We start from the raw sequence: 24,783 nt of genomic DNA, 5'->3' as shown, positions 1-24,783 counted from the left end.
ATATTGCCCTTTTACATCTCTTGCCTTGAACCACCATTTCGTGACTCTATCTGTGCTGCCTCAGGGATCACCTGACCAGAAATACTACAACACTAACTGTAACAGGAAGAAGTAAGGAAGCGAAAGACACAACTCTGTCTGTTAATTGGCTCATGTGACCTTACATGTGGTTTGTATGTGTACACAGTGAATCTTACGATCTCAGGGGGCGGCCCTTATTTTTTAAAATGGCAATTTTCTATTTATGATTACCCAATGGCACATACTACTAAAAAAGTATATTATTATGATAATGGTTCATTTACATGAAGCAGGGTTTTACACATGAGCTGTTTTACTCGGTATCTTTTAATAGAGACCTACATTGTTTGGGGGGTATAGTTTTCCTTTAACTTCAAAGGTTACAACATTTATTGATTTCACAAGGGAATTATAGTAAATCATTCAAATTTATGTACTGCATTTACCAAGAAAGAAAAAAAAATTAAGAGACCTGGGGAGTTTATGCAATATTTTAATTTTCCTAAAGATGAATATTCTCTCCTAGTCTTAGTCATGCAGAATTAAACTTCCAGCATAAGTTCATTAGTTTACCTGGAGGGGGGAATGCTTGGATTGTAATATCTGAAACACCACAACGCCTACAGCCACCTGCCAGCTCTGCTAGGAACAATAGTCAGCAGGGCAGCACAGGTATGAGTTGATGCAGTGAAATTGTGCTTTTTGTTGTCTGAATAGAGGTATTTCTCTCAGTTCGTTCCTCTTTTAAAGAAAAAAAAAATGTGAACATTTCTAACCGATTTATGATCGGTCTTCTTTTGGTACTTGGTGAATTTTATGAACCTTGAGTTTTGAGGAATCAAAACAACATCATTTCCTTTTAGACTCTAATCACTCCTTCACTTTTGGTATAAATAGAGAGTCCTCATATTTTCAAGGAGACAAAGCCTATAGAATGAGTAGAAGCTATAATATCTTCCTGGATTTAGATTGCAGTTGTCAGCATCATGAACTTCCACCTATTATTCTTTAAAAGTTGTGTTCCATGCTGTGCTGTCTAAAAAGCAATACTGAGTTCCCTTTCATTGAAGATCCAGTAACTTCAGTTTATTCATAACATTTTTGTACATCATTTGCTTGCAGTATAATTTCAGTTTATTTGAAAGGGAAAGGAGGGGGAAATAGTTTTTCAGTATCCCATTAAGCCCAGTAGCCGAAACACTGAACATACTCCGTATTAAATCACTGTTAGTTTTTTTAGAGGGGAAATACAGTCTGAGGACAAGATTTTGAAAGAATCAAATGTCTTGCTTAAGAAAAAGATGACTAAAAAAAAGTTGGGACCTCATCTGTCATCACCCTTATACTCTGTTCCAAGACATCTCTAGAGAAGCACCACCTCATTTCCCAAAACTTTATTCTGTCCATTCTAATATTTCCAAACATATTCAACTCCAGATCCATGGGGGGGGGGGGGGGTGGCAGGAGGCATAGGGACTCCACAAGGCCCTAATTCATATAAAATTTCAACAGGTCAACCTCTAGACATTTTGGGGGCCTGATAAATAGTTTGACAGTAATATATAGTTAACCTGCTGCCGAGTGCAGAGTAAAGTTCTTTCAAGTTGTGCTATTAAAAGATGGTTCTAAGATGGTGGAGAAACTTTTTTTTTCCCTCTTGTATAGGACTATTCCAGGGATGCGGAGTCATCTGACTTTTCGCCATAGTCAGTAAAGAACTTCTGCCCCATGCCTTCTTTCCACTATAAGCATTTTCAATGCATCTTCTTAAGAACAGTAAAGAAAGAGGTGCCACTAAATTTCCATTGCCAGGCTTCTTTTTGCTTTTTTTGGTTTGTTTGCAATATTGTCTTTTGTCATATCTCATCTTTGTGTTCTCTACATTTTGTAAGAGAGAAATTGCGAGACCAGTGGAGACCTTTATTCAAATAAGCACAGGATTTGCCCCCCCCATAGCTTTTGATATATGGAGACACGATAACAAGAAACAATATGTTCCGCTGTGCAATCTAGTGTATGATTCTGTGAGCTCCATTAAGCTTTTTTTAATGATTCAGTCACATACAAAGAGCTGCTGGTCAGAGGCAGAAGCAAGTTGTTTAAGCAGACGCTGAATCACTAATAACAGACCTGATAAACGAAGGGTAATGTTTACCTTCTTTCTTTGACAGGCTGCTCTTTACCGTCTCAGTGGTGATTGGAATCCTCTGCACATTGATCCAAGCTTTGCTGCACTTGGAGGTAAGGTATTACTGAAGTCTGAAAATATGAATTATTTAAGCATAATTTGAATTCCCATTAAGCTCTGTATGACTTATTTTGTTGCAGAAAGAACCACAGTACTTTCATGTTTTTACATTTTACCTGTCAAAATGGAAATATAAGAGATTACTCCTTCCCCGGTTTCTCTAAATCTATTACTGACTCAGCTTTGCATTGTAATCCTTCTTATGCTGCCACCTGTTTCCTAAACTGTCTGGGCAACAGCCACCTTGTCATCTCCCCTAGCTTTTTTTGTGTTTTAATCCCTTTATATGAAGCCAAAAAGGCACATGGTCCTGTGATCCGAAAGGTATGGTAATGGCTAGTTGATCAGGGCTATAAATGAAACTATCCATAACCAGAATAAATCTTAATTTTAGCCTGTATAGAGAAACTATGCCAATGTATTTTATATGTACTAATGGTGATATAGTTTGATACTCCTTGCTTTATCCCAGTGTGCATGTGTGACCTGCACTCAAAAGAAAAAAAATACAAACACCAGTTTTTCATTTTACTGTAATCTATCTTTTAAGTAAAATTGCATGCCAGATTCCTTTTGACACCTCAGTGATGATTTGTCTGTGTTTTCTGTTTATGCTTTTAAACAAGCCATATTTATTGTGTTAAACAATGTATGAACTTCATATTTAATTCATATCCATTTGGAAGTAAATGTAGCCATTTTAAAATCTGTTCCACATTTCTGGCCATATAATGGTAAATGATTATTTTAAAACGTCTTTGCACCATTATGCCCTTGTTATTCAAACTTGCATCCCCCTGCTGGTGTTGATAATTGATAGGGGGCAAAGGACTTACTCATAGAAAAACGGCTGCACGTCCGTGCTGTTAATAGTAACCACAATCCTTTGTACAGGTATGGGAGCAGTTATTCATAAACCCGTTATCCAGAAAGCTGAAATTACAGAAAGACCACCTCCCATAGACTCCATTTTATCCAAATAATTCAAATTTTTAGAAATGATTCCCCTTTTCTCTGTAATAGTAAAACTGTACCTTGTAGTTGATCCAAACGAAGATATAATTAATCCTTATTGGAAGCAAAACCAGTCTATTAATGTTTACAAAAAGATCTGTTATATGGAAAACCCCAGGTCCCGAGCATTTTAGATAACAGGTCCCATACCTATTTTTATCATAGTTGAAGGCAATATTATTAAAGCATTTGGCTCAGAATGATCTTCATGCTTGTTATTGCATTTCAAAAGATAATGACCACACTTTTTCCACTGAATATTCAGACTTGTTGTGCCACAAAGTTTGCACCATCTGTACGCTAGGCACCGGGCCAAAATACATTCAGAAATGGCAGACGATCTGTAAACCATACGGAGCTGGGTTACCGTTCATAGAAAATCCTTATTTATCTGCTAGTTATAATGAAAATGTGAAGCAAGTAACCAGTTGGTCATTAAAAATTGTGGAAACTGGAAATACAGAGCAATCATTTCTGCATTAAGCAGCAGCGCTCATCGGGCACTAGCAGTTGCAACTTCCGTTTTTCAGCATTTTATAGAAGTTTTTGTTGCAAAGACTACTTGGTAGACTAATTATATGCTGTTGAGAATCTCACTCCTTTGGTTTCCCTGGTTGACAGTACAGTGCAAAATATTTTACAATAGCCCTTTTTATCCATTAATGAAAGTATTTTATCCATTGATTAAAGTTTGTATTCGATTTATGCTAAAATATGTTTATAAACAGTAAGAAAGTTTCAAGCAGTATTCCTTCATGATTCTTGTGTGCAGGTTTTGAAAGACCCATATTGCATGGACTGTGCAGTTTTGGCTTCTCTGCCCGGCATGTTTTGAAGCACTTTGCAAATAACGATGTGACAAAGTTCAAGGCAATAAAGGTACAAGTCATTTTTTTTTTACATGTCAGTCTGGAAATGAACAATCCAAAATGTGACCTGTATACCTACTCACCCATGCACATCACTGTGTTCTTTTGGGGAGACCTAAAGAGCAACATCAATAAAATATGTAAGCCCTTTTAGTTGCTGGGGGTACTGTTTTAAGTAATCTGCAGAGGAACCTTTATTAGAACGGAAGGTTGCAGACAGTTCTTTTATGGGTCTTCTCTCTATGGTGAAACAAGGCCATGGACAATCCTGAGGCCCTGATCTGTAAATTCATCCAAAAACTCAAGAATAAGCGTCATTCTTTCTGAAGTTAGGGCTAAGATTATGCACTCTCTGTTCCCTCTAAAAAACATATTTGGTTTTTTAATATCTATGTATAAAGTTGTGCACTGAACAAAAGGTTTTCTTTCCAAGGTCCGATTTGCAAAACCAGTCCTTCCTGGACAAACACTTCAAACTGAAATGTGGAAAGAAGGCAACAGAATTTTCCTTCAAACTAAGGTCAGATTGACATGTTTATAGCTTGCATTGTTAATAACGCTTTCTCTTTTTATTTTTCTTTCTCCTTCAGATTAAATGCCTTTACTTTCCTTTAGCCAGGTATACCACTCTAAGTCCATAATATAATAGAGCAAAAGGAAAGCTCCTAACCCAACTGAAAAGGAAGGATCACATACAGTTTCAAATATATTATTACCTATATATACAGTATATATCTCTGCAATTTACAGAGGTTGTTCAACGTTAACATGATCAATGGAACTTATTAACTTTCTTGTATGGGAGTAGAAGGAAACCCAAGCACCCAGAGGAAACGCATGCAGAGAACATACAGAATCTTTGCAGATACCCGTGCTAATATGAAACCTAGGTTCCCATAAGTGCACCAATGAAAGCATCAATGCTAGCTTTTGCACCACTACTGAATCTTAACAAAACTTTTTTTTTTCAACAATACAGTTGCTATAGTTTTCCTGTGAGTTAGTGTAACCAACAATATCTGTGAAAGTATGTTTCATTTGTGGTTTTCAAACTGTTATTGAAGGACAGGTTCATAACATGTTCAAAAGTTGAAATTTTATCAAGTTCATTATTTGCAACATTTCAACATTTGGGGGCAGATTTATCAAAGGTCGAGTTGTGTTTTCCCAAAAAAATTTAGTTTTTCAAGTATGTTTTCATACAAAAACTTGAATTTTTGGATTACAAAAAAAAGCCTCTAATTTTTTTCTGGGTTTAATAAAAAACCTCAAATTTTTAGAGATGTATTATACCCTGAAGCTGGAAATAGCTTGAATCCGAAAATACACCATCTAAAGCCCGTCAAAGTTATGTAGAAGTCAATAGCAGTGGCCCCCTGTACCATTTGAAGATATTAGTAGCCTTCTTGATGTTAAGGTTTTTTCGGTAAGTTTCACTTGAAAACTCGATTTTTGAGCAATTTGCCTGTTTTTTTGGTTTAAAACCCTGAATTCACTGATATAAGTTTTTTCTTAAATAAGAAAAAATTTGAGTTGTGAGTTAATATAAAAAAAACTCACAAACCTCTAAAACTTGACCTTTTATAAATAACCCCCTTGATATACTTGTAGAATTGAATAATACATAGTAGAGAAAAAATGTCCACGTATGTTTAAAATGAGTCCCAGATGCAGCAGAAATTACAGTTAAAAATGCAGTAGTTGGACCAGTAAAATCAGATAATTGTAGATATAAGGGACCATTGTAATAACAGTTGCTCAGTTTTTCTACTGGTCTAGTAACCCATAGCAACCATTCAACTGGCACATCTAATGATTGCACTACTAGATTGTTGTACATATGTAGCAATGAATTAATCATGGGTGCAAACAATCATCCATTTTTAAAGGCTACCAAACTCAAGAGAATCATAAGGGTAGGCAAGTGGAGTTGTATGTTTATGTATGCCTTAAATCAAGCTTCTTAAAAATATTTAACAAGCATGTTAAGCACTTGCTTTAACCCCTTTCAAATTGGAGCAGAATCTTTTTTTTATCGTATACAGGGGGGTGGTAAAGCTGCTTATTTTTAACATCTTAAATCTCCTGAAATGATTACAGTCCAAAAGTGTCATGGAATGTGTCAAAGTATTGGGTATTGCTTGATCATCTTGTGTTCTTAAATGGTTCTGAGGATGGAAGGGTTTGGAAAAAGTTTTCTACCTTTTTGCATTTAGAAACATGCACAAAACCTTTTGCTAAACCAATACTCAATGTACATGATTGGTACTTTTATTTCACTAATCCTAAATCTCTAAAGGCTACTGGAAAACATGCAGTAAACTAATATCAACATCATCTTATATCCCCATTGGCAGCAGCAAATATATTTCTGGGCTATATCCATGGGGTACCTTGTGTAAACAGATGTATTTTCTCTTTCCCCACTGATATTGAAACACTTTAAAATATATGTTTCTTTATCCCTTAATTAATACAGACATTTCTAAATTTACTAAGCAAATCCTTAAGGTTGACTGATGGGCAACTGACCTTTATTTCATTGAATGATGTCAGAGTTTTCTTAAAAAGGAAAAGAGTTATTGATCTCTGTGAGGCTAGGATAAGACAAGTCATGAAATGTCAGGAAAGATGAATTCAAGTAAAATAAAGTGACTTCTTTTCTAACTTGTGGATCCTTGAGGACTGCCATGTAAAAAGTTATTGTACTTGAAGCCTCATTGCTTGTATTTTCAGGTCAAAGAAACTGGAGAAATTGCCATTGCAGGAGCGTATGTTGATCTCGCTTCAACTGTAAATAATCCGGAATCCAAAGCGGCAGTTCAGGTGAGACGCAAAGGATCTTGTAGCCTTGTTAAGTAATTCAATTTCTATGCGTATGTATTGAGGAACTGATACATTTCAAAATTCGAATTTTGATTTTTTTTTTTTTCGAATCATCTTTGGACTATTCCCTAGTCAAATTACACTAAAAAAAATTCTAATTTAAAAATTCTAATTTTCAATTCGACCCTTGACAAATCTGCCCCCTAGTGATATCACATGGAAAAAGCTGGGTGCTTGCTTTAAACATGCTGACCTAATTCAGAGCTCACTGTTCAAATGGACAGCCATTGATGGTGTTCCTTAAGTTTCCAAGATATTACCATATTAAGCTTGCTGCAGACTTCCTGTACTCCTCAATCTTCTAAATTCATCAGGGGAATATCCCAACCCCAGAGATGCTGCTGCACAGGGCCTAAGGAACTAATACATGCTAATAAGGCCAATATACATAGTGCAAAAATTTTATTTTCGGTGAAACTTCTTTCTTTTTCACGTATTGAATGGAGGTTATTTGAGCAGACAAACGTATTTAATGATCCATTAGCCAGTGGAACTGTCAGATGAAGAATAGTACACGGCAAATTCCAAATTTTGTTGGTATTTATGCAATATTTTTGTCTATGAACAAACATTACTACATTTTCCAATTAAAGTTTATCTGGTTGTTAAAAGCACGTAATATATTGTGATCACATTGTCAGGGTGAGCCAAAATAAACATTTTAAAGTCCCTTCACACTTGCAACTTTTCGTGAAAATTAGATTGTAGTTCAACAGCAGCTGAAATCCATAAATTTGTTAGCACTTTGGTCATGCGCCCCTACTGTCACGTTACATCATGAACAGAACAAAAAGATGAAGAATTTGCTCCCACCAAGAGGTTCATATAGGAAAAGTAGGGGCATCCTCCATAAGTCTGTTGGGCACCAGGTTTATTGCTGGCATTTCCCTGAATTTTAAGCTGTATGATAGTAAAATATTAATGGCAGTGACTTTGCCAATATTCTGTTTTAGGATGGTGGATTGCAGAGTGACCTGGTCTTTGAAGAGATCAGCCGTCGTGTTAAAGACGTAGGAGGACAGCTTGTTAAGAAAGTCAATGCCGTCTTTCAGTGGGACATCACCAAAGATGGAAAAACAGCTTCTCAGTGGAGTGAGTTTGCTTTTTTATTCTGCTTCAGCTAAGTTATGCCTAGGGATGCACTGAATCTACTATTTTCCAGCCAAATCCTTTGTCAAATATTCAGCCGAATATTGAATCTGAACCCTAATTTGCATATGAGGTTAAAAAATGTTTTACATCCTTGTTTGTTTGATGAAAAATCACTTGATTTTTCAGATTCAGTTTGGCCAGGCACTTGGATTCGCCCGATTCTGAATCCTGCTAAAAATGGCTGAATCTTGTCCAAATCCTGAATTCTGTGCATCCCTAGTTATGCCAAAGCTGGCCATTCAAATGCCATGCACAACTCTATTTGTGTCTGCTGTTCGACACATTAAGGGGTCTATTTAACATGCTGTGTAACAAGTGGAGTGAAGCAATACCGGTGATGTTGAGCAGAGCAGCCAATCAAACCTCTGCTTTTGTTTTCTGATGAAATCTAATGGCTGATTGGTTGCTCTGCTCAACATCACCGGTATTGCTTCACTCCACTGATGATACATAGGCCTCTTAGTCTTTTGTGTTTGAAATTTATAGCTTGTGTTAAACATTGAACTGTTTTTAGAACACCATGCAGAGCAGGTGCCATGTAGATAATCAGTGGACAAATTGGCATCATTGCAATAACTTTTTACCACCAGTTAGCATACAGAATTGGTGCATTGATGTATATTTGGCCATGTTATTAAATGTCTGGGGATCTCTTGTTTAACAGCATTACTTTCTGAAAAATGTATTTTAATTTGTTAAACGTCTCTTTCAAAGACTTCCCATATGTGAAGTAAGATAATGGTGACTGTCAATAAGGAGGATACTTAAAGCTTCCTTGTGACCCACTCGTTCGCCTGCCCCTTGGCAATGGACAGAGCAGGGGGCCCCTAGGCTACAACAGGCACATGAAATCTGTATCTGTTGTTTTCAGCTCTGCGTAGATGTTGTTCACTTGTTTTTGTCTGTAAAAATTATTTGGCCAAGCTAATTACACTAGATGAGGAAAGAAAAAAACATTGGTTTTTGTGGTTTTATTGGATTTTAATGATTTTCCTGCATTTTGCCTTCTTCTTTGTTTTTGCCAATGGAAATGTTGTTCAGTTGACACCTGGCATGTTATTTAGGATGTTTTATGTTAGTATCTTACAAAATCTGGGGTGTATAATGGGGTGAAGCTCAAGCTTTGTGACAATTTTCAGACATTTCATAAAAAACACTACATTTAGCATAGCCTAACATTTGGATAATTTGCAGTATATCTACCCATTTTGGATTCATCAAAATCTGTACTTTTGGAACACATATGGTTTTCTAGGGCCTCCCTATAATATACATAATACACATACAGGGTGCTTATATTGCACCAACCACAGTGTCAGACATGATTTTCATTTGGGAGATTCTGTACACCACATAGTTTGGTACATCTATGCATATTTGGCATCAAAGTGTTCAGTAGAACCCTGTGGTGCTTATTTAGGATCTTTTATGTTGGTACCTTACGAAATCTGGGCTGTGTAATGGGGTGAAGTGCAAGCTTTGTGCTAACTTCATTTAGCACCAAATACTTTAAAAATTCTTTGCACAATGGGCATCAAACTGTTCAGTAGACCCCATGCGTTCATATTTAAGATGTTTTCTTTTGGCATCTATTGGTATGTGGGAGATAAGATGCTAGAAAGTGGAATCTTTGAGGCAATTTTCCAGTATCCCATCAAAACCGTAAATTTTGGGAATGCATTGCAGTAGAAAGAGTAGGAGTAGAAAGACATGGTTACAAATTTGGGATGCGGCAGAAAGTGTACATTGTAAAAATATATGGTTTCCTGGAATAAACCTACTGTTGGCTTTGGAATCTAAAGTATACTGTATTCTACTGTAGTACTTTGAAAATGCTGTAATTTACTGCTGGGAGTTTTTGATCTATAGAAGTCAGAAATCTCCATAAAACTATACATATCTGGTATTGGCACCGAGAGACATGAGGCTTTGCAAATCAAATGAAATTTTGTTCATAAAATAAAATATCTATAAGGCATACATCCATATATCGTGAAAAATAGCAATTTTTATTTGGTATTTAGAGCTCTAAATCTTGTTCCAGAAGTGGAAAAAAACAAAAACGCTGACAGATTTAGAAATCTCAGGTTCTCCTTAAAAAAACAAAACAATGTATAGTTTTCTTAGGTATACTAGCAATCACCCCTAGAAAATGCTCCTAAAGCGAGAGAGCACAAAATGTTAAAAAAAACAAAAACCGTCTGGCATTGATCACAAATGAAATGGGAAATTCTGCTGGTACTTAAAGGTGTTAAACCCTATATGTGATTGTAAATAGTACAAAAACAACATATATATAATGTTGAAACAAAGAAATGTTAAGGTTTTCTAAAAAATATGTGCAACAACACATTTACATTTTTTTTCGGAAACTGTACTTTTAACAACATTCTGTAACTGTTCAGGAATTGAGGGACCAATTGCTGTAGTTTTAAAAGTGAAATGTTGTCCTGTTCTTGATGTAGGATTTCAGGTGCTCAGCACCTTTTTTGTATTTTTAATTGCATAATGAGCTGAATATTTTTAATGGATGACAGGTCTGGACTGCAGACAGGCCGGTTTAGCACCCAGACTTTTTACTACAGAGCCATGCTGGTGTGATCCATTCTAACTAGCCAGATGGACCTTTTTGTCTTTAGCAGGTAGGCATGCATGCTTTCCAAAAATAATTTAAAATGCAGGACAGTTTTTCACTTTGCCTCAGTCCATGTTAAATGAGCTTGGGTCGAGAGAAGCCCGTGTTTATATATGATTTCTTCTTTGCTTGGTGGATGCAGTCACAAATTGTGTTCACAGACAATTGTTTTTGGAAGTATTCCTGAGCCAATGCAGTGAATTCCACTACAGAATCGTGTCTGTGTTAATATAGATCAGTGATCCCCAACCAGTAGCCCGTGAGCAACATGTTGCTCTTCAACCCCTTGGATGTTGCTCCCAGTGGCCTCAAAGCAGGTGCTTATGTTTGAATTCCAGGCTTGGACGCAAGTTTTAATTGCATAAAAACTAAGTATAGTGCCAAGTAGAGCCCCTTGTAGGCTACCAATCCACATAGGGGCTACCAAATAGCCAATCACAGCCCTTATTTGGCATCCACAGAACATTTTTTATGCTTGTGTTGCTCCCCAAATCTTTTTACATTTGAATGTGGCTCACGGGTAAAAAAGTTTGGGGACCCCTGATGTAGAACCACCTGAAGGTCTGAAGATCATGGCCATTCATACTGGCTTTTGGCCTTGTCCTTTGGTATGGAGATTTCTCAGGATTCTCTGAATCTTGTAATGATATGATATGATGTACTATAGATACTAAAACCCCCAAATTCTTTATCTATTTTAAGAAATGTTAAATTGTTGTAATTATTACTTCTGAGAAACCCTGCCTCTCTGGGATCTTCTACTTTCAGCATTACACAACTTTTCCAGTCTTATGTTGCCCCTGTCCCAACTTTATTCAAACGTGTCGCTAATGAGCATACATTTTTCCGAAAAAAAATGTCTCAGTTTCAACATGCAATATGTTGCTTTTGTACTATATTTGCAGTTAAATATAGGGTTTAAATGATTTGCAAATCAATCATCCCCTTCTGTTTTCATTTTCCTTTTACAGCAACTTTTTGAAAATGGGTTTGTATTAAGAAGAACAATGCTTTATTTCGAAGTGCCTCTAGTAATGAATACTCCTGCAGTTATTTGGTGCCAATAAGTATAACTCTGATTTTATGTTGGTACAAAGAGCAATAGAGACGAAAGATTTATAAGGCCAGCTGTTTCCTGTTGGAAAACCCACACTGCAGTATATACACTTGGTCCTTCAGTAGCAGTACTGTCATTATTTTTATATAAAACATCCCTGTGCTTTTTTGTATTTCTTCATAATGTTCATTTGGCAGTGTTTTTTTGTGCAAATACAGACATTTTCATTTTTCAAGAGCAGACATTGTACATTTTAATGATATCTAATGATAATAAGACTAGATGGTATTTATCTTGTATTCAGGTTTCCTTCTGAAACGGAAAAAAAACCCTATAATAATAGGTCTCGCAGGCTTTTTCTGAAAGTGTTTCTCATTATCCTTTGGGCCTACCTGCCAGACCTCTTCCATTATTAAATTTGTTGCTGAGCTATGTTTCCTTGTCTTTTAATCTATGACTTGTCATCTTCCCCATGCTTTTTTTGTGGATGTTCCAGACGTAGCTACTGACAGCACTAGAAACAATCAGGGCCCTACAGCTCACTGCTGTCATGGCAGATGATTTGAGCTCTGGCGTGTTCAACTAATGTCCTTGAGCGTCAGGGAGACAGGGAGAGGTGTAAGGCAGCATATTTGAGAAATGTTGCATGATTCAGTCACTATTTGTCCTTTCCTTTGGTCATTAGAAGTTCACATTAGCAAGTCTTCATTGGCCACCAGCCAGTGATCACATCATTACAAGGCTCTATGCAGACTTGTATCAACAGCCCTTGCCTGATGGAATTTTCAAACCTGGCCGATAGATAGTCAGCCTGGTATCAGACATGACACTAGGGGGGGGGGGTTTGTAAAAAAAAGGCACTAAGTTTGCCCAGGAGCAGTAACCCATAGCAACCAATCAGAAGGTAGCATTTACTGGGCACTTTTTTAAAAGCAAACATCCTATTGGTTGTTATGGGTAAACTTAGTGCTTTTTAATTCATAGCCCCCTATGTTGGCCATAACCATGGCCCAGTAAGCTGATGACTTGGTCTGCAGTGAGTGAGTTGGTAGTTAATGCTGACCCACCTTAAGTAAAAAAAAAGAAATTAGATGAAGGTACAGTCTACATAAAAACATACAGAAAAGTGGTATGGGATATGTTATCCAGAAACCCATTATCCAGAATTCTCCCAATTATGGAAAGGCTGATTTCCTTTTTCTTTGTAATTAGAAAAAAAGTACCCTGTACTTGATCCAAACTTAGATATAATTAATCCTTGAAGGCAGAATGTCACGGGAAAGCATGTTTTTTTCAAAAAGCACCAGTTAATAGTGCTGCTCCAGCAGAATTCTGCACTGAAATCCATTTCTCAAAAGAGCAAACAGATTTTCTTATATTCAATTTTGAAATCTGACATGGGGCTAGACATATTGTCAGTTTCCCAGCTGCCCCAAGTCATGTGACTTGTGCTCTGTTAAACTTCAATCACTCTTTACTGCTACACTGCAAGTTGGAGTGGTATCAAAACCCCCCCACCCCCATCGCTTCCCTCCTCAGCAGCCTATAAACAGGGAAATGGGCAGCTAACCAGATAGCAGCACCTCAGCTGAAGGATTTATTTGCATTGCCAAAGCCGGAAACCCCCTGCTTTTTTCCCTGCTTGGGTGATATTATCATGTCTACCACTAGAATAACTCTTTAAATAGTAAAGTAAATTATTTGCCATATAAACAGGGTAATTTAGAAATAAAAAGTAAACCATAAATATCATGACAGAATCCCTTTAATGGAAGCAAAACCAGCCTATTGCGTTTATTTAGGGGGCTATTTATTAAAGGTCAAGTTGATTTTTACCCGAAAAATTTGAGTTTCCAAGGGTATTTTTCAGTCAAAACGTAAAAAAATAAATTTAAATCACATTTTTCAGATTTATTTATTATTTATCAAAAAAAAACTTTTTGCACTCACATTTTTTGAGATTTATTATACCCCGAACCTGGAAATAGCTAGAATCTGAAAATAGTCCAATAAAACGTCATGTAGAAGTCAATGGCAGAGGTCCCTTGAACCATTTGAAAATGTTTGTAAGCTTTAAGATGTTCAGGTTTTTTGCGGTGGGTTTCACTGGAAAACTCGATTCATTTGAGCAATTCGTTTTTTTCTGCCGAAAACACATTTTTTTTTCAAATTTTTCACCACAAATTCACAGATTCAAGGTTTTTCCGTTGAAGTTTTTTCTTAAATCAGAAAACATTCAAGGTATATAAAAAAAAATGAACAAACCTTTTTAAAGAACTAAATCTTTGGGTCCCTTCGGCGGTTTCTGTGGCTGTCCGCGCAGTTGTTCAGGACTGGAAAATTGTTACAACTGCGCATGCGCTGACTCTGCATCGAGGGGTAATTAAAGACTTAGGAGCATTACAGGTATTAACACCTATGCGTGGGAGGACTATGGAGAGTAGGGGTTTTCATTAGTTTGGGGGTTTAGCTCTCCGACGTTTGATAAATAACCCCCTAAATGTTTACATGATTTTCTAGCAGACTTAAGGGTTGAAAAACCAAATTATGGAAAAACCCCAGATCCCAAACAGTCTGAATAACAGGTCCCATACTTGCCAATTGCAGGGAAAGCACATGATCCTTTCTCTGTAGTCAGCCATGAAGCAAATTATGTTAATTTCAGTTGGTTTACAGTCAGAAGCATACCTGGAACTATTTTTATTATTAACTTTGTATCTGCTGATGAGCACAGAGGTGGACTATGATTGATCAGTGCAGAGGGCACCATACATATGTTATAGGACCAATAAGGAGTGGGACTGGTGCATTGCTGAAGGGTAGAGATTAGAAGGTGCACAATATAATATTATACCACCAATGAACAGGAGGTAGGTTACTGCTGTGGGAAAGGGAACAGATACAGAGGGCAGCTACATTCATGCCAATTTACCAATGAATAGAGAAGACCTGCTTGCCTACAGGGGATCAAGCTAAGGGGAACATAAACACAATATAACACTAGCACACAGTCTACCAGCAATTTATATGGGATGGGAAATTGCCAGGAATCTACAGTGCCAGTGCTGTCCAACCTGCAGTCTCATGCCGAGGGGATCTTGGGATAAGACAACATCAATTTATGTAAAAGGCAAATTCACCAAAGATCTTCTTTAGTATTTCTAAGCTTATATTTGTGAGATTAGCGGCACAATATCATTATACTGCATCGCTGGCCGGGAAAGCCTGCTTTTTATTTGCTTATTATTCTGTAATTAATTTTCTCCTTATTTGCCCATGATCTTGATGTTTAGCTCTTCTCTCCCATGTAAGTAGGAGACACTGAGGAGTCTGTATAACTTTCCAAGCCATAGCTGTGTTTTCTATCAAGATCCATCTACTTCTCAATTTGCAGTAGGGCAGTGGTATTTCAATTGCTACTTGCTATTGTTTCAACCTACTAATGCCTTGAGGTCAGGTTTGATTGACTCTTATCAATGTCATAAACAATACAAAGCAGAATATTTGGAGGATGAGTTGCGCATTGACGGTTATTGTTTATGAAAGTTCACAGTGCTGGTAGTGATGGTGTAACAGTCTGTTATGGGTTGTTGCTGAGCAACCTCTCCACATTATGCAGTCGTTGCCATCTTTTGTTCTGCAGAATCCACATAAAATAATTAGCATCTTGTTTGCTTGTGATTCAGTGCCCAATTCAATGTCATCTTGATGAGTGTTAAAGTGACCTAAACCAACATAAAGTGCAAATACTTTAAAGGAGTTGTTCACCTTTGAGATAACTTTTAATATGACGCAGACAGAGTGATATTTTGAGACAATTTGCAATTGGTTTTTATTATTTGTGTTTTTTGTTATTTATCTTGTTATTCATCAGCTCTTCAATTTGCATTTTAAAGGAGACATTTTGGGGAATATTTATCAAGGGTCGAATTTCGAATTGAAAAAACTTCGAAATTCGATTTATAAAAGATCAACCGAAGTGAAGTCGAAGTTTTTTATGGGTCAAAGAGGTCCGTATTCGGCCGTATTCAAATCGTACGTTCGAAGGAATAGTGCATTCGATCGAATTAGATTCAAAGTTTTTCCCCCAAAAAACTTCGATTTCTCAGAGTCCACCAATTGATTCCAAATAGGTTCTAGGACGTCCCCCATAGGCTAAAATAGCATAACGTCAGGTTTTAGATGGCGAATGGTCGAAGTTTTAAAGAGACAGTACATGATAAATTTCGATATTCGAATTTCAAAGTTTGAATTTGGACGATTCCCTAGTCGAAGTACACACAAAATAGCTCGAAATTTGAAGTTTTTAACTTCGAAAATTCACCTTGACCTTTGATAAACCTGCCCCTTTGTGTAAAAAAATAAGAATTTACCAGTGCGTTATACTCCTTTAGATATAGAAGAATGGTGGTTAAATACGTAGTGTTTCAGGCTGATTTATTGAATATTTCTGCAAAAACCCTAATAAAAAAAACCCTAATAATCCCTCCCTTCTCTTACAATTCCTGCTCCCAGCGGCTCTCAGCTCACTGCACTGTAGTACAGGAACCAATCAGCAGCTAGCAGTCAACTGAAGCCTGTCTATGCTTGTGTGACTGCAGGGCTGTGATTGGCTCCCCCCCTCCTACTGTGCTTCTGGCAGGGACTGTTATGACACGCCCACCCCTTGAAACACAGATAGTGACCAGAGAACATCTATAGGGAGCTCCAATAAAGGGGCTATTTTTAAAGATAATATAAATTTTTAGCACCATGTAAAAGCAACACCATATATTACTCATAATTGCCTATAAAATTAGGGTTTTTTTCATTTATCCTATATGTCTCCTTTAAGCAATCTGGTAGCTAGGGTCCAAATTTTCCTTGCAACCATGCATTGATTTGCATAAGAGACTGGAATATGAATAGGAGAGGGCCTGAATATAAAGATGAGTAATACAAATTAGCAATAACAATACATTTGTAGCCTTACAGAGCATTTGCTTTTTAGAAGGGCTCAGCGACGCCCATTTGAAAGCTACAAAGAGTCAGACGAAAAAAAGCAAATAATTATAAAACTATAAAAAAATAAATAATGAAAACCAACTAAAAAATTGCTTACAATCAGCTATTCTATAACATACTAAAAGTTACCTTAAAGGTGAACCCCCCTTTAAATACATATTTTCATTCTAATACTGTGTAACTCAGTGAGCCTGTACAGAGCCACCGCCATGTTTTTCTTTGTTTCTATGGAAATCCACATGCGTTCTTATATGTTTGTATTTTACAACAGAGGGTACATTTTTCTTTTTACAACACGAGGTACATTATTTATGGAAATACTATTTTACACCTGTGTATTATAAAGGTTGCAAGAAAGCAGAAACAATTGTTATAATTCCCTTTAAATAATCTGCTTATAATATAGTACTTTATGGAATGTTCATAGTTTATTACATTTTCCTTATATAAATACTGGTGTATTAATACATACAGCATATGATGTTTAGTGATGTGTAGCATTTGTTTTTCCGTTTATTACGCCACATTTCATTTCTTGTATTATTTTTTCAGTTTTACTTTACACACATTTCCTCATTGCCTAAATAGATTCCAGCGTCAATAAGATACACACAGCAAACGCAAGTTCTTTTTACAAGATCTGTAGTCTGATACTTTAAATCATTGTGGTTGGACGAGTAAAACTTTGGCACGAGCCATTGCAGTGTTTATGAGAGTTCGGAGAAAATTGTCAGGCATTGTTTTAACAAAGAAAAATCCTGCAACATTGTCAGGCGAAACAGATTTATCCCAGTTGCTGACATGACAATTCAAGGGCCCTGACAGACAAATGAATGACTGACTGGTGCATCGTTTATGTGATGCATTTCAATATGCACTTGATTTTTTATTAAAGGAATTCTGTCCTGGAAAACATGTTTTTTACATAATGCATCAGTTAAATGTGCTCCTCTGACAGAATCCTGCATTAAAGGACATGTAAAACCTACATTTTCCTACCATGTACAGTATATACGTTGGGCATATCCCCCCCCACCCAAGCCACAATTTGTACTGCATATACCCCCTCCATTTGCCAGCACCCTCACATTTTTCTAAAACAAATAGCTTTCACCCGGCAGCCATTTTCCCTCTGACACATCATCAGTAACACTGACATCTGCAAACAGGACATGTATGCTGTAAAGTTCATGCAATGCAGAATGCAGGTTTACACAGGCACAACATACTTTGATAAAAAGTTCTGCTGGGGTTGAGCACTGTAATGGTTAAGCTGAGCTCGGGGGAGGTGGTTAGGAGAAAAAAATAGGAGCAGTCAACTACAGTTTCTATGGGAACCAGCAATGCTATCTCTTCACTGGCTGTTAGACTGGAGGGTGTGTTTAGTAATCTGAGCTGAGAAGAACTGAGCATGAGCTAACAGCCAAAGTAAATTCCTGAGGGAGGGGGCAGAGTGGGTTAGAGGAGGAGAAAGATTTCTAAGTGATTAAGGGGATGTTGCAGCCTTACTGTTAACCTTTTAACAACCAGAGTGGCAGTTATCTAAAGATTTCAAAGAGGTTGTTCACTGATTACATTTGTGTGTGTGGGGGGTGGGGTTACATGTCCTTTAAAATCCGTTTTTCAAAAGAGCAAACAGATTTTTTTTATATTTAATTTTGAAATCTGACATGGGGCTAGACATGTTGTTAGTTTCCCAGATGCCCTCAGTAATGATACACTTCAGTTACTTTTTACTGCTGCACTGCAAGTTGGAGTGATGTCACCCCCCCCCCCCCCAGTAGCCCATCAGCAAAATAATGGGAATGAAACAAGATAACAGATCCCTGGTAGATATGAGATTAAATCAAAATCCAAGTCCCACTGTGACTTTTTAAGTTACATTGAGTAGAAGAAACAATAGCTTAACTGAAAGCCGTTTTATTGTGAACCATTGGCTCTTTTTGAAAGCACAGGTTCAGGCACAATGACCTGAGATGGCTGGCTACTCACCAATAGTACAACTAAAAAAAATACATTGTTTGGTTCAAGAATAATATTTTAAATGGTAAAATAAATTACTTACAATGTACACAGTGTCATTTAGTAATTAAAACTATACTGGAAAAAAAACCATGACAGAATCCCTTTAAGTGAAAATCACTGTAGTATTAGGTAAGTATTAATGTTTTGTGTAAATTGTGTGTGTGTGTCTATATATATATGTATATAATGCACAGGTGAACCTGACATCCTTTTCTTATATCCGGTTTCATTTATATCATGTAGCAATCGACTTAAAGAGTGGTGGATCTGGAGAAGTGTACCGTGGCAAAGCACGTGGACGTGCCGATACATCATTTACCCTTTCAGATGAAGACTTTATGGAACTAGTTCTTGGGAAGGTCAATCCACAAAAGGTACAACTATCCTTAATTTGTTTCCTTTTTTTGTTTTGTTTTTGTTATAAAGGAACAGATCCGCTTAAGCTCTGTGGCTCTTGTGACTTCCCACCAAATCTGGGAGTTTGTACCAAAATGAACAGTCTCATGATTAAAATATCATCGATGATATTTGCAAACTTGCAGACTAACACCCCCAAACCCTTGAAGGCTAAATATTTCAAGATACTGTTAACATTGAGCTTTGTACGTTTGCATCATTGTATAAAAATAAATAAAAGAGATAAAAAGAATGTATCATATATGGTGAAATACTATTCCAAAAGATGAACAAATTATTCATATTTTTACTTACAAACTATATGGCTACAATCCCGTTTTATTTCTGTCAGAGGCAGTTAAATATGCGATGTACTATGGCACCAGGTGCACCAACCCTATGCACAATGAGCGTGCACCCATGATAAAAATAATACTTCCCCCCTGATTACAATGAAAATGTTGCACAACCTATGGCCTGTTGTCAGATCCCTACCCAATAGAGCATCGTATATTTATAGGTTAAGTGCTTCTCATCTGTCTTATCATTGCGCACTTGTGCTTTTACACTTGTTTTCTTTTCCATACAAATGGCATATCTGCCCTTGAAAAAGCATAGTGTTGTTTGTAGTCCTTTCATATAAGTTACCATTGAATTTAAAACTAATTGTGCTGATGGCTTTTGGGCAGAGGAAATAAAGAGGACTTAAATGTGTTGCAGATTAGATTATTTCTGAGGGAATTTATATCTTTTGCTGTGGATTGTGATAGAGTTCATTTCAGCTTTGTTGGCACAGTGGGTGCTTTTTGAATGTGGATCTCGACAAAAGACATTGAAGCACAATGAGCGTTTGATCTACCTGTATCTTTCTCTTGTAGGCATTTTTTGCTGGCAAGCTCAAAGTGAAAGGCAATATCATGCTGAGCCAAAAACTGGAAATGATCTTGAAGGACTATGCTAAGCTGTGAAAATACAGAGACAAGACAACCCAAACAGGACCTGAAGGAAGTTCAATTATTTCACCTAAAAATCCAGTGCTACAAGCCAGCACAAATTAACAAACATAATAATGCTAACCGTTTATTAAGCATAAATGACTGTTCTCTGATCTTTAACATGTCTTTATATTACATGACTAATTAAAGTATAATTGGTTAAATAATAACTACACATTCCTTATTTTTGTCTACACGGTGTTCAACCAAACAATTCACATACTTTCTGCTTTCATAGGCATTTTTAATTTGCCCTTCATTTTTCATTAACAGAAGATATAAACCCCATTTTCCACAAAAATGGTACAGAAATGCTACATAAACACTATTATTATATATTTTTGTCACACAGACCTACCTAATTATTCAGACTAAAAGGAAGCCATAATTGTCTGCCCCTCTTTCCCAAGTTCACAGTCTCATGAAACTCCTTCCCCACCTTGTTCCGTTGGGAAGTGATGGATTCTGGAACTGAAAGTCAATGTGCACCACCCATGATGGAAAGCAGGAGTCCCAGAATCCATCAATTTACAATGGAACAAGGGGGTGGGGGAGTTGCATAAGGAAGTGTGTTTGGGGGGGTGTTTCAATCTGTGGAATTTCATATGTCTGGGTAAAAGAAAATATATATCTCTATATTTATGTTTCTATTTTTGGCGGTTCAAAAATAGATCTATTTTTGGCAGTTCAAAAATATGTTTATTTTTGGCAAGTTTATTGTTGCACAAGACCAACTAAAAAATATGAGTAATCATAGACACAAATTCAAGAAACATAGATGTTATACATTGCTTTCTGTTCATACCACCTGGTTGGAGCATACACAGACCTCTCTTATGGTCCTCTCCAGTGCTGGGCCAAGTCGACTGGGCGCCCTAGGCAACCCAGCAGACTACGCCGCCCCCCCTCGCACCTGCACAGAAGAAGGAAGCATAAGTGCGCATGCACAGAAGGAGGAAACGTGAGTGCGCATGCGAAGAAGAGCAGAAAGGCCACATCATTACACAAGCACGAGACATGGCAAGAGACGGTGAAGCGAGAGTGCGCATGTGCCAAAGGGCGCACACTCGAGAGAACGGATGCCGCAAGTTCTGCACAAAATGGTCCGAACTAGGGGAAGGCGTAAAGAGGTACGTGCCTGGCGCCCCTCTGCCTTTGCACCCTAGGCACGTGCCTCTTCTGCTTACCCCTAGTTCCGGGCCTGGTCCTCTCAATAGATGCGGATAAAGCCTTTGTTAGGGTGGGATGGCTGTTCCTGGAAGAATCCCATGCCAAACAAAGTTTTTGCTGAAATAATAATCTGTATAAAAGGCCAGTTGCCAAGATAAGAATAAATGGAACAGGACTGTAGATTCTGAATGCATGACTGTATTTGCTCTAATTTATAATCCACATGTATCCAAGTTTTTCTTTACATACATAATTTCAGATTTGGATTCTTATAGTGTTTATTAGGAAAACAAGACATCTATATATTCTAATTGTCTCACTGATTAATACATATGTATTCTACTTGTCTCAGATTAATAAATGGAATTTGACTATCACCGTTCTATCAAGAATTGTGGAGGAGAAGGGAATCTTAAATCAGTGGGTGGTTTTAGGCACTTCCCAGTGATTCTATTGGCTTACCTCCCACACAAGGCTGGTACCCTTTTTCTGCAAAAAAAAAAAGAAGTTCAGCCTTGATTTATCAACGTTCAAATTCAAATTATAGCTGTGATTTAAATTATGCTATCAAAAACTTGAATATATGATATTTATGTGCAAAAATGTCTAAAATTTTCAAATGTAAAATTAGGCATATAAAAGCTCCTGAGTTCATGTAAAAAGTCAATGGGAGCTGTCTATGGCAAATTTAAAGTTTTTTTTCAAGGCAAGTTTTTCTAAATGCTATTTTCGAAATGCTTGACCCATTGAAAATTATAGATATGGGAGTTATTCTTCACAATTTTATTTAATCACATTTTTATAGTCACATTTTTTAAGAAATAAGTAAATTAAGTGTTTTAAAAATGTTGTTTTTTTAATTAGAAATAACAATTTTTGATTAGCAGAATAATATTAAAAAAATGTTACTCTACTGTGGCAAGTGTTGCGTGGTACACTGCAGGGGAGAAAGAGTGCTTGGATTCACTAGGGTTGCACAACATATTGACCCCCCCCCCCCAATGAATTGGGCTTTCTTTGCCCTCAATAGGGTTTTTCACTATTCATGTTAAAAAATATTGATCCAATTTCCTAAATTTAGATCCTAATCCTCTTTTGAATAATAGTACCATAGCTGCTTAATGCCAATATCTGTTGTAATGTTGGTCATCAAATTATTTCAGGATATTCTTGATATGATACACAATGGGGGTTACTTATTAAGGATCGAGTTCTGTTTTCCAAGAGATTTCAAGTTGATTTTTTTGGTCACATTTTTTTGAGATTTATTTTACCCCGACCCTGGAAATAGCTTAAATCTGAAAATACTCCATCTAAAACCTGTGGAGGTCGTGTAGGAGTCAATGACAGAGGTCCCTTGAACCAAGATCTTAATAGCCTTCATGATGTTCAAGTTTTTTCAGAAAGTTTTGAAGCAATTTCATTTATTTCCTGCCAAAAACTCAATTAATTCAAGTTTTCGGAGTTTCCAACTCGAACTCTCTGAATCAAGTTTTTTCCATTTGAGTTTTTCTTAAATAAGAAACCATTCAAGTTGTGAGTTCATTCGAGGGATAGAAAAACTCTAACATTCGACCTTTGATAAGTAACCCCCAGTATGTACATTAGAAATCACATGGGAATGATGAGCACAGTTGCATCTTTAAGTGGCCCAATTCTTGCTGCTGGACCTTTTGTTCTACTAATGCATTATACACAATGTGAGTCTTGCTAAGGCCCTTGGCTGGTTCTTGAACTATTAGTGTTTCTGATGTATCCTATAGAATTATTATTGCATTTATTATTTCCCCTTGACCTTTTTCATCAATCCACATGGCTTCTGACTGATTGCTTTCACACTTTTTACTCAAGCGTATATATGTGTGTGTGTAAGTGTTCATATTTAATAACCTTTTAAATGCTGACCATTTGCTTTCTGTGTCCTTGGCTGAAAGGACATGACCTCAATTTCTGTTCTGTAAGGATTGTTTTAGAAGGATGCGTCTCGTCTTTCTGAAACTCACTGTTTCTGTAGCCATGTATGAGACTAGATAGTACTAACTGTGAATGGTAGTGCTCTCCTACTACTGACTGCTAGTTGAGCCTTACGGGATTGGAAAATGTATATTTTACACCAAAAATATCAGGTCATTTGAATTAGATATTACAGATTTGTCAATACTCCTAACAGTGACACAACGCCCAGGAAGGTTTCTACTGATCGTGGTATGGACCAAAATACAGTTTGGAAAGTTTTTTTTTTTTTTTGTAAGCCTGAAATTCAACCACACATCTACATCCCTTCCCCCCTGGTCCTTGTTAAAATTGTCTTGCTTGAAACTGGTCCATGGTGCAAAAAAGTTTGGGGGCCACTGTGTTATAGAATGGCTATGTCTAAGCAACTTTTCAACTGGCCTTCATTTTTTTTCTATAGTTTTTGAATGAATTTGCCTTCTTTTGCCTCTATCAAGCTTTCAAATAGGGGGTCACTGACCCCATCTAAAACAACAAAAAAACAAATGGTCTCTAAGGCTACAACTGTATTGTTATTGCTACATTTATTACTCATCTTTCTATTCAGTCTCTCTTCTATTCATATTCCAGTCTCTTATTCAAATCAATGCATGGTTGCTAGAGTAATTTGGGCCCTAGCTACCAGATTGCTGAAATTGCAAACTGGAGAGCTGCTGAATAAAAAGTTAAAGGGATACTTTCATGGGAAAACATTTTTTTTTCAAAATTAATTAGTTAATAGTGCTGCTCCAGCAGAATTCTGCACTGAAATCCATTTCTCAAAAGAGCAAACAGATTTTTTTATATTCAATTTTGAAATCTGACATATTGTCAATTTCCCAGCTGCCCCAAGTCATATGACTTGTGCTCTGATAAACTTCAATCACTCTTTACTGCTGTACTGCAAGTTGGAGTGATATCACCCCCCTCCCTTCCCCCCCCAGCAGCCAAACAAAAGAACAATGGGAAGGTAACCAGATAACAGCTCCCTAACACGAGATAACAGCTGCCTGGTAGATCTAAGAACAACACTCAATAGTAAAAACCCATGTCCCACTGAGACTCCTTCAGTTACATTGAGAAGGAAAAACAGCAGCCTACCAGAAAACATTTCTCTCCTAAAGTGCAGGCACAAGTCACATGACCAGGGGCAGTTGGGAAATTGATAAAATGTCTAGCCCCATGTCAGATTTCAAAATTGAATATAAAAAAATCTGTTTGCTCTTTTGAGAAATGGATTTCAGTGCAGAATTCTGCTGGAGTAGCACTATTAACTGATGCGTTTTGAAAAAAAACATGTTTTCCAATGACAAGATACC

The 24,783-nt window shown here is 36.9% G+C and overlaps 1 protein-coding gene across 1 annotated transcript in view; it reads left to right on the top strand.

Annotated features, from left to right (window-relative positions):
- Positions 1 to 20,472, top strand: part of hsd17b4.L (hydroxysteroid (17-beta) dehydrogenase 4 L homeolog) — a gene marked incomplete at its 5' end in the record, with an annotated part of 145,500 nt that extends 125,028 nt beyond the window's left edge. The window contains 7 exon segments of the mRNA NM_001092594.1: positions 2,193 to 2,262; positions 4,056 to 4,162; positions 4,586 to 4,672; positions 6,889 to 6,978; positions 7,992 to 8,130; positions 19,155 to 19,285; positions 20,186 to 20,472. Coding sequence (NP_001086063.1) covers positions 2,193 to 2,262; positions 4,056 to 4,162; positions 4,586 to 4,672; positions 6,889 to 6,978; positions 7,992 to 8,130; positions 19,155 to 19,285; positions 20,186 to 20,275 — 714 coding nt within the window. The 3' untranslated portion in view covers positions 20,276 to 20,472.
- Between the last annotated feature and the right edge of the window lie 4,311 nt (positions 20,473 to 24,783).

This window comes from Xenopus laevis, chromosome 1L, assembly GCF_017654675.1.
Source record: "Xenopus laevis strain J_2021 chromosome 1L, Xenopus_laevis_v10.1, whole genome shotgun sequence".
Taxonomy (NCBI): Eukaryota; Metazoa; Chordata; class Amphibia; order Anura; family Pipidae; genus Xenopus; species Xenopus laevis.
The sequence above is the reverse complement of the archived record's forward strand: the minus strand, read 5'-3'. Positions and strand labels throughout refer to the sequence as shown.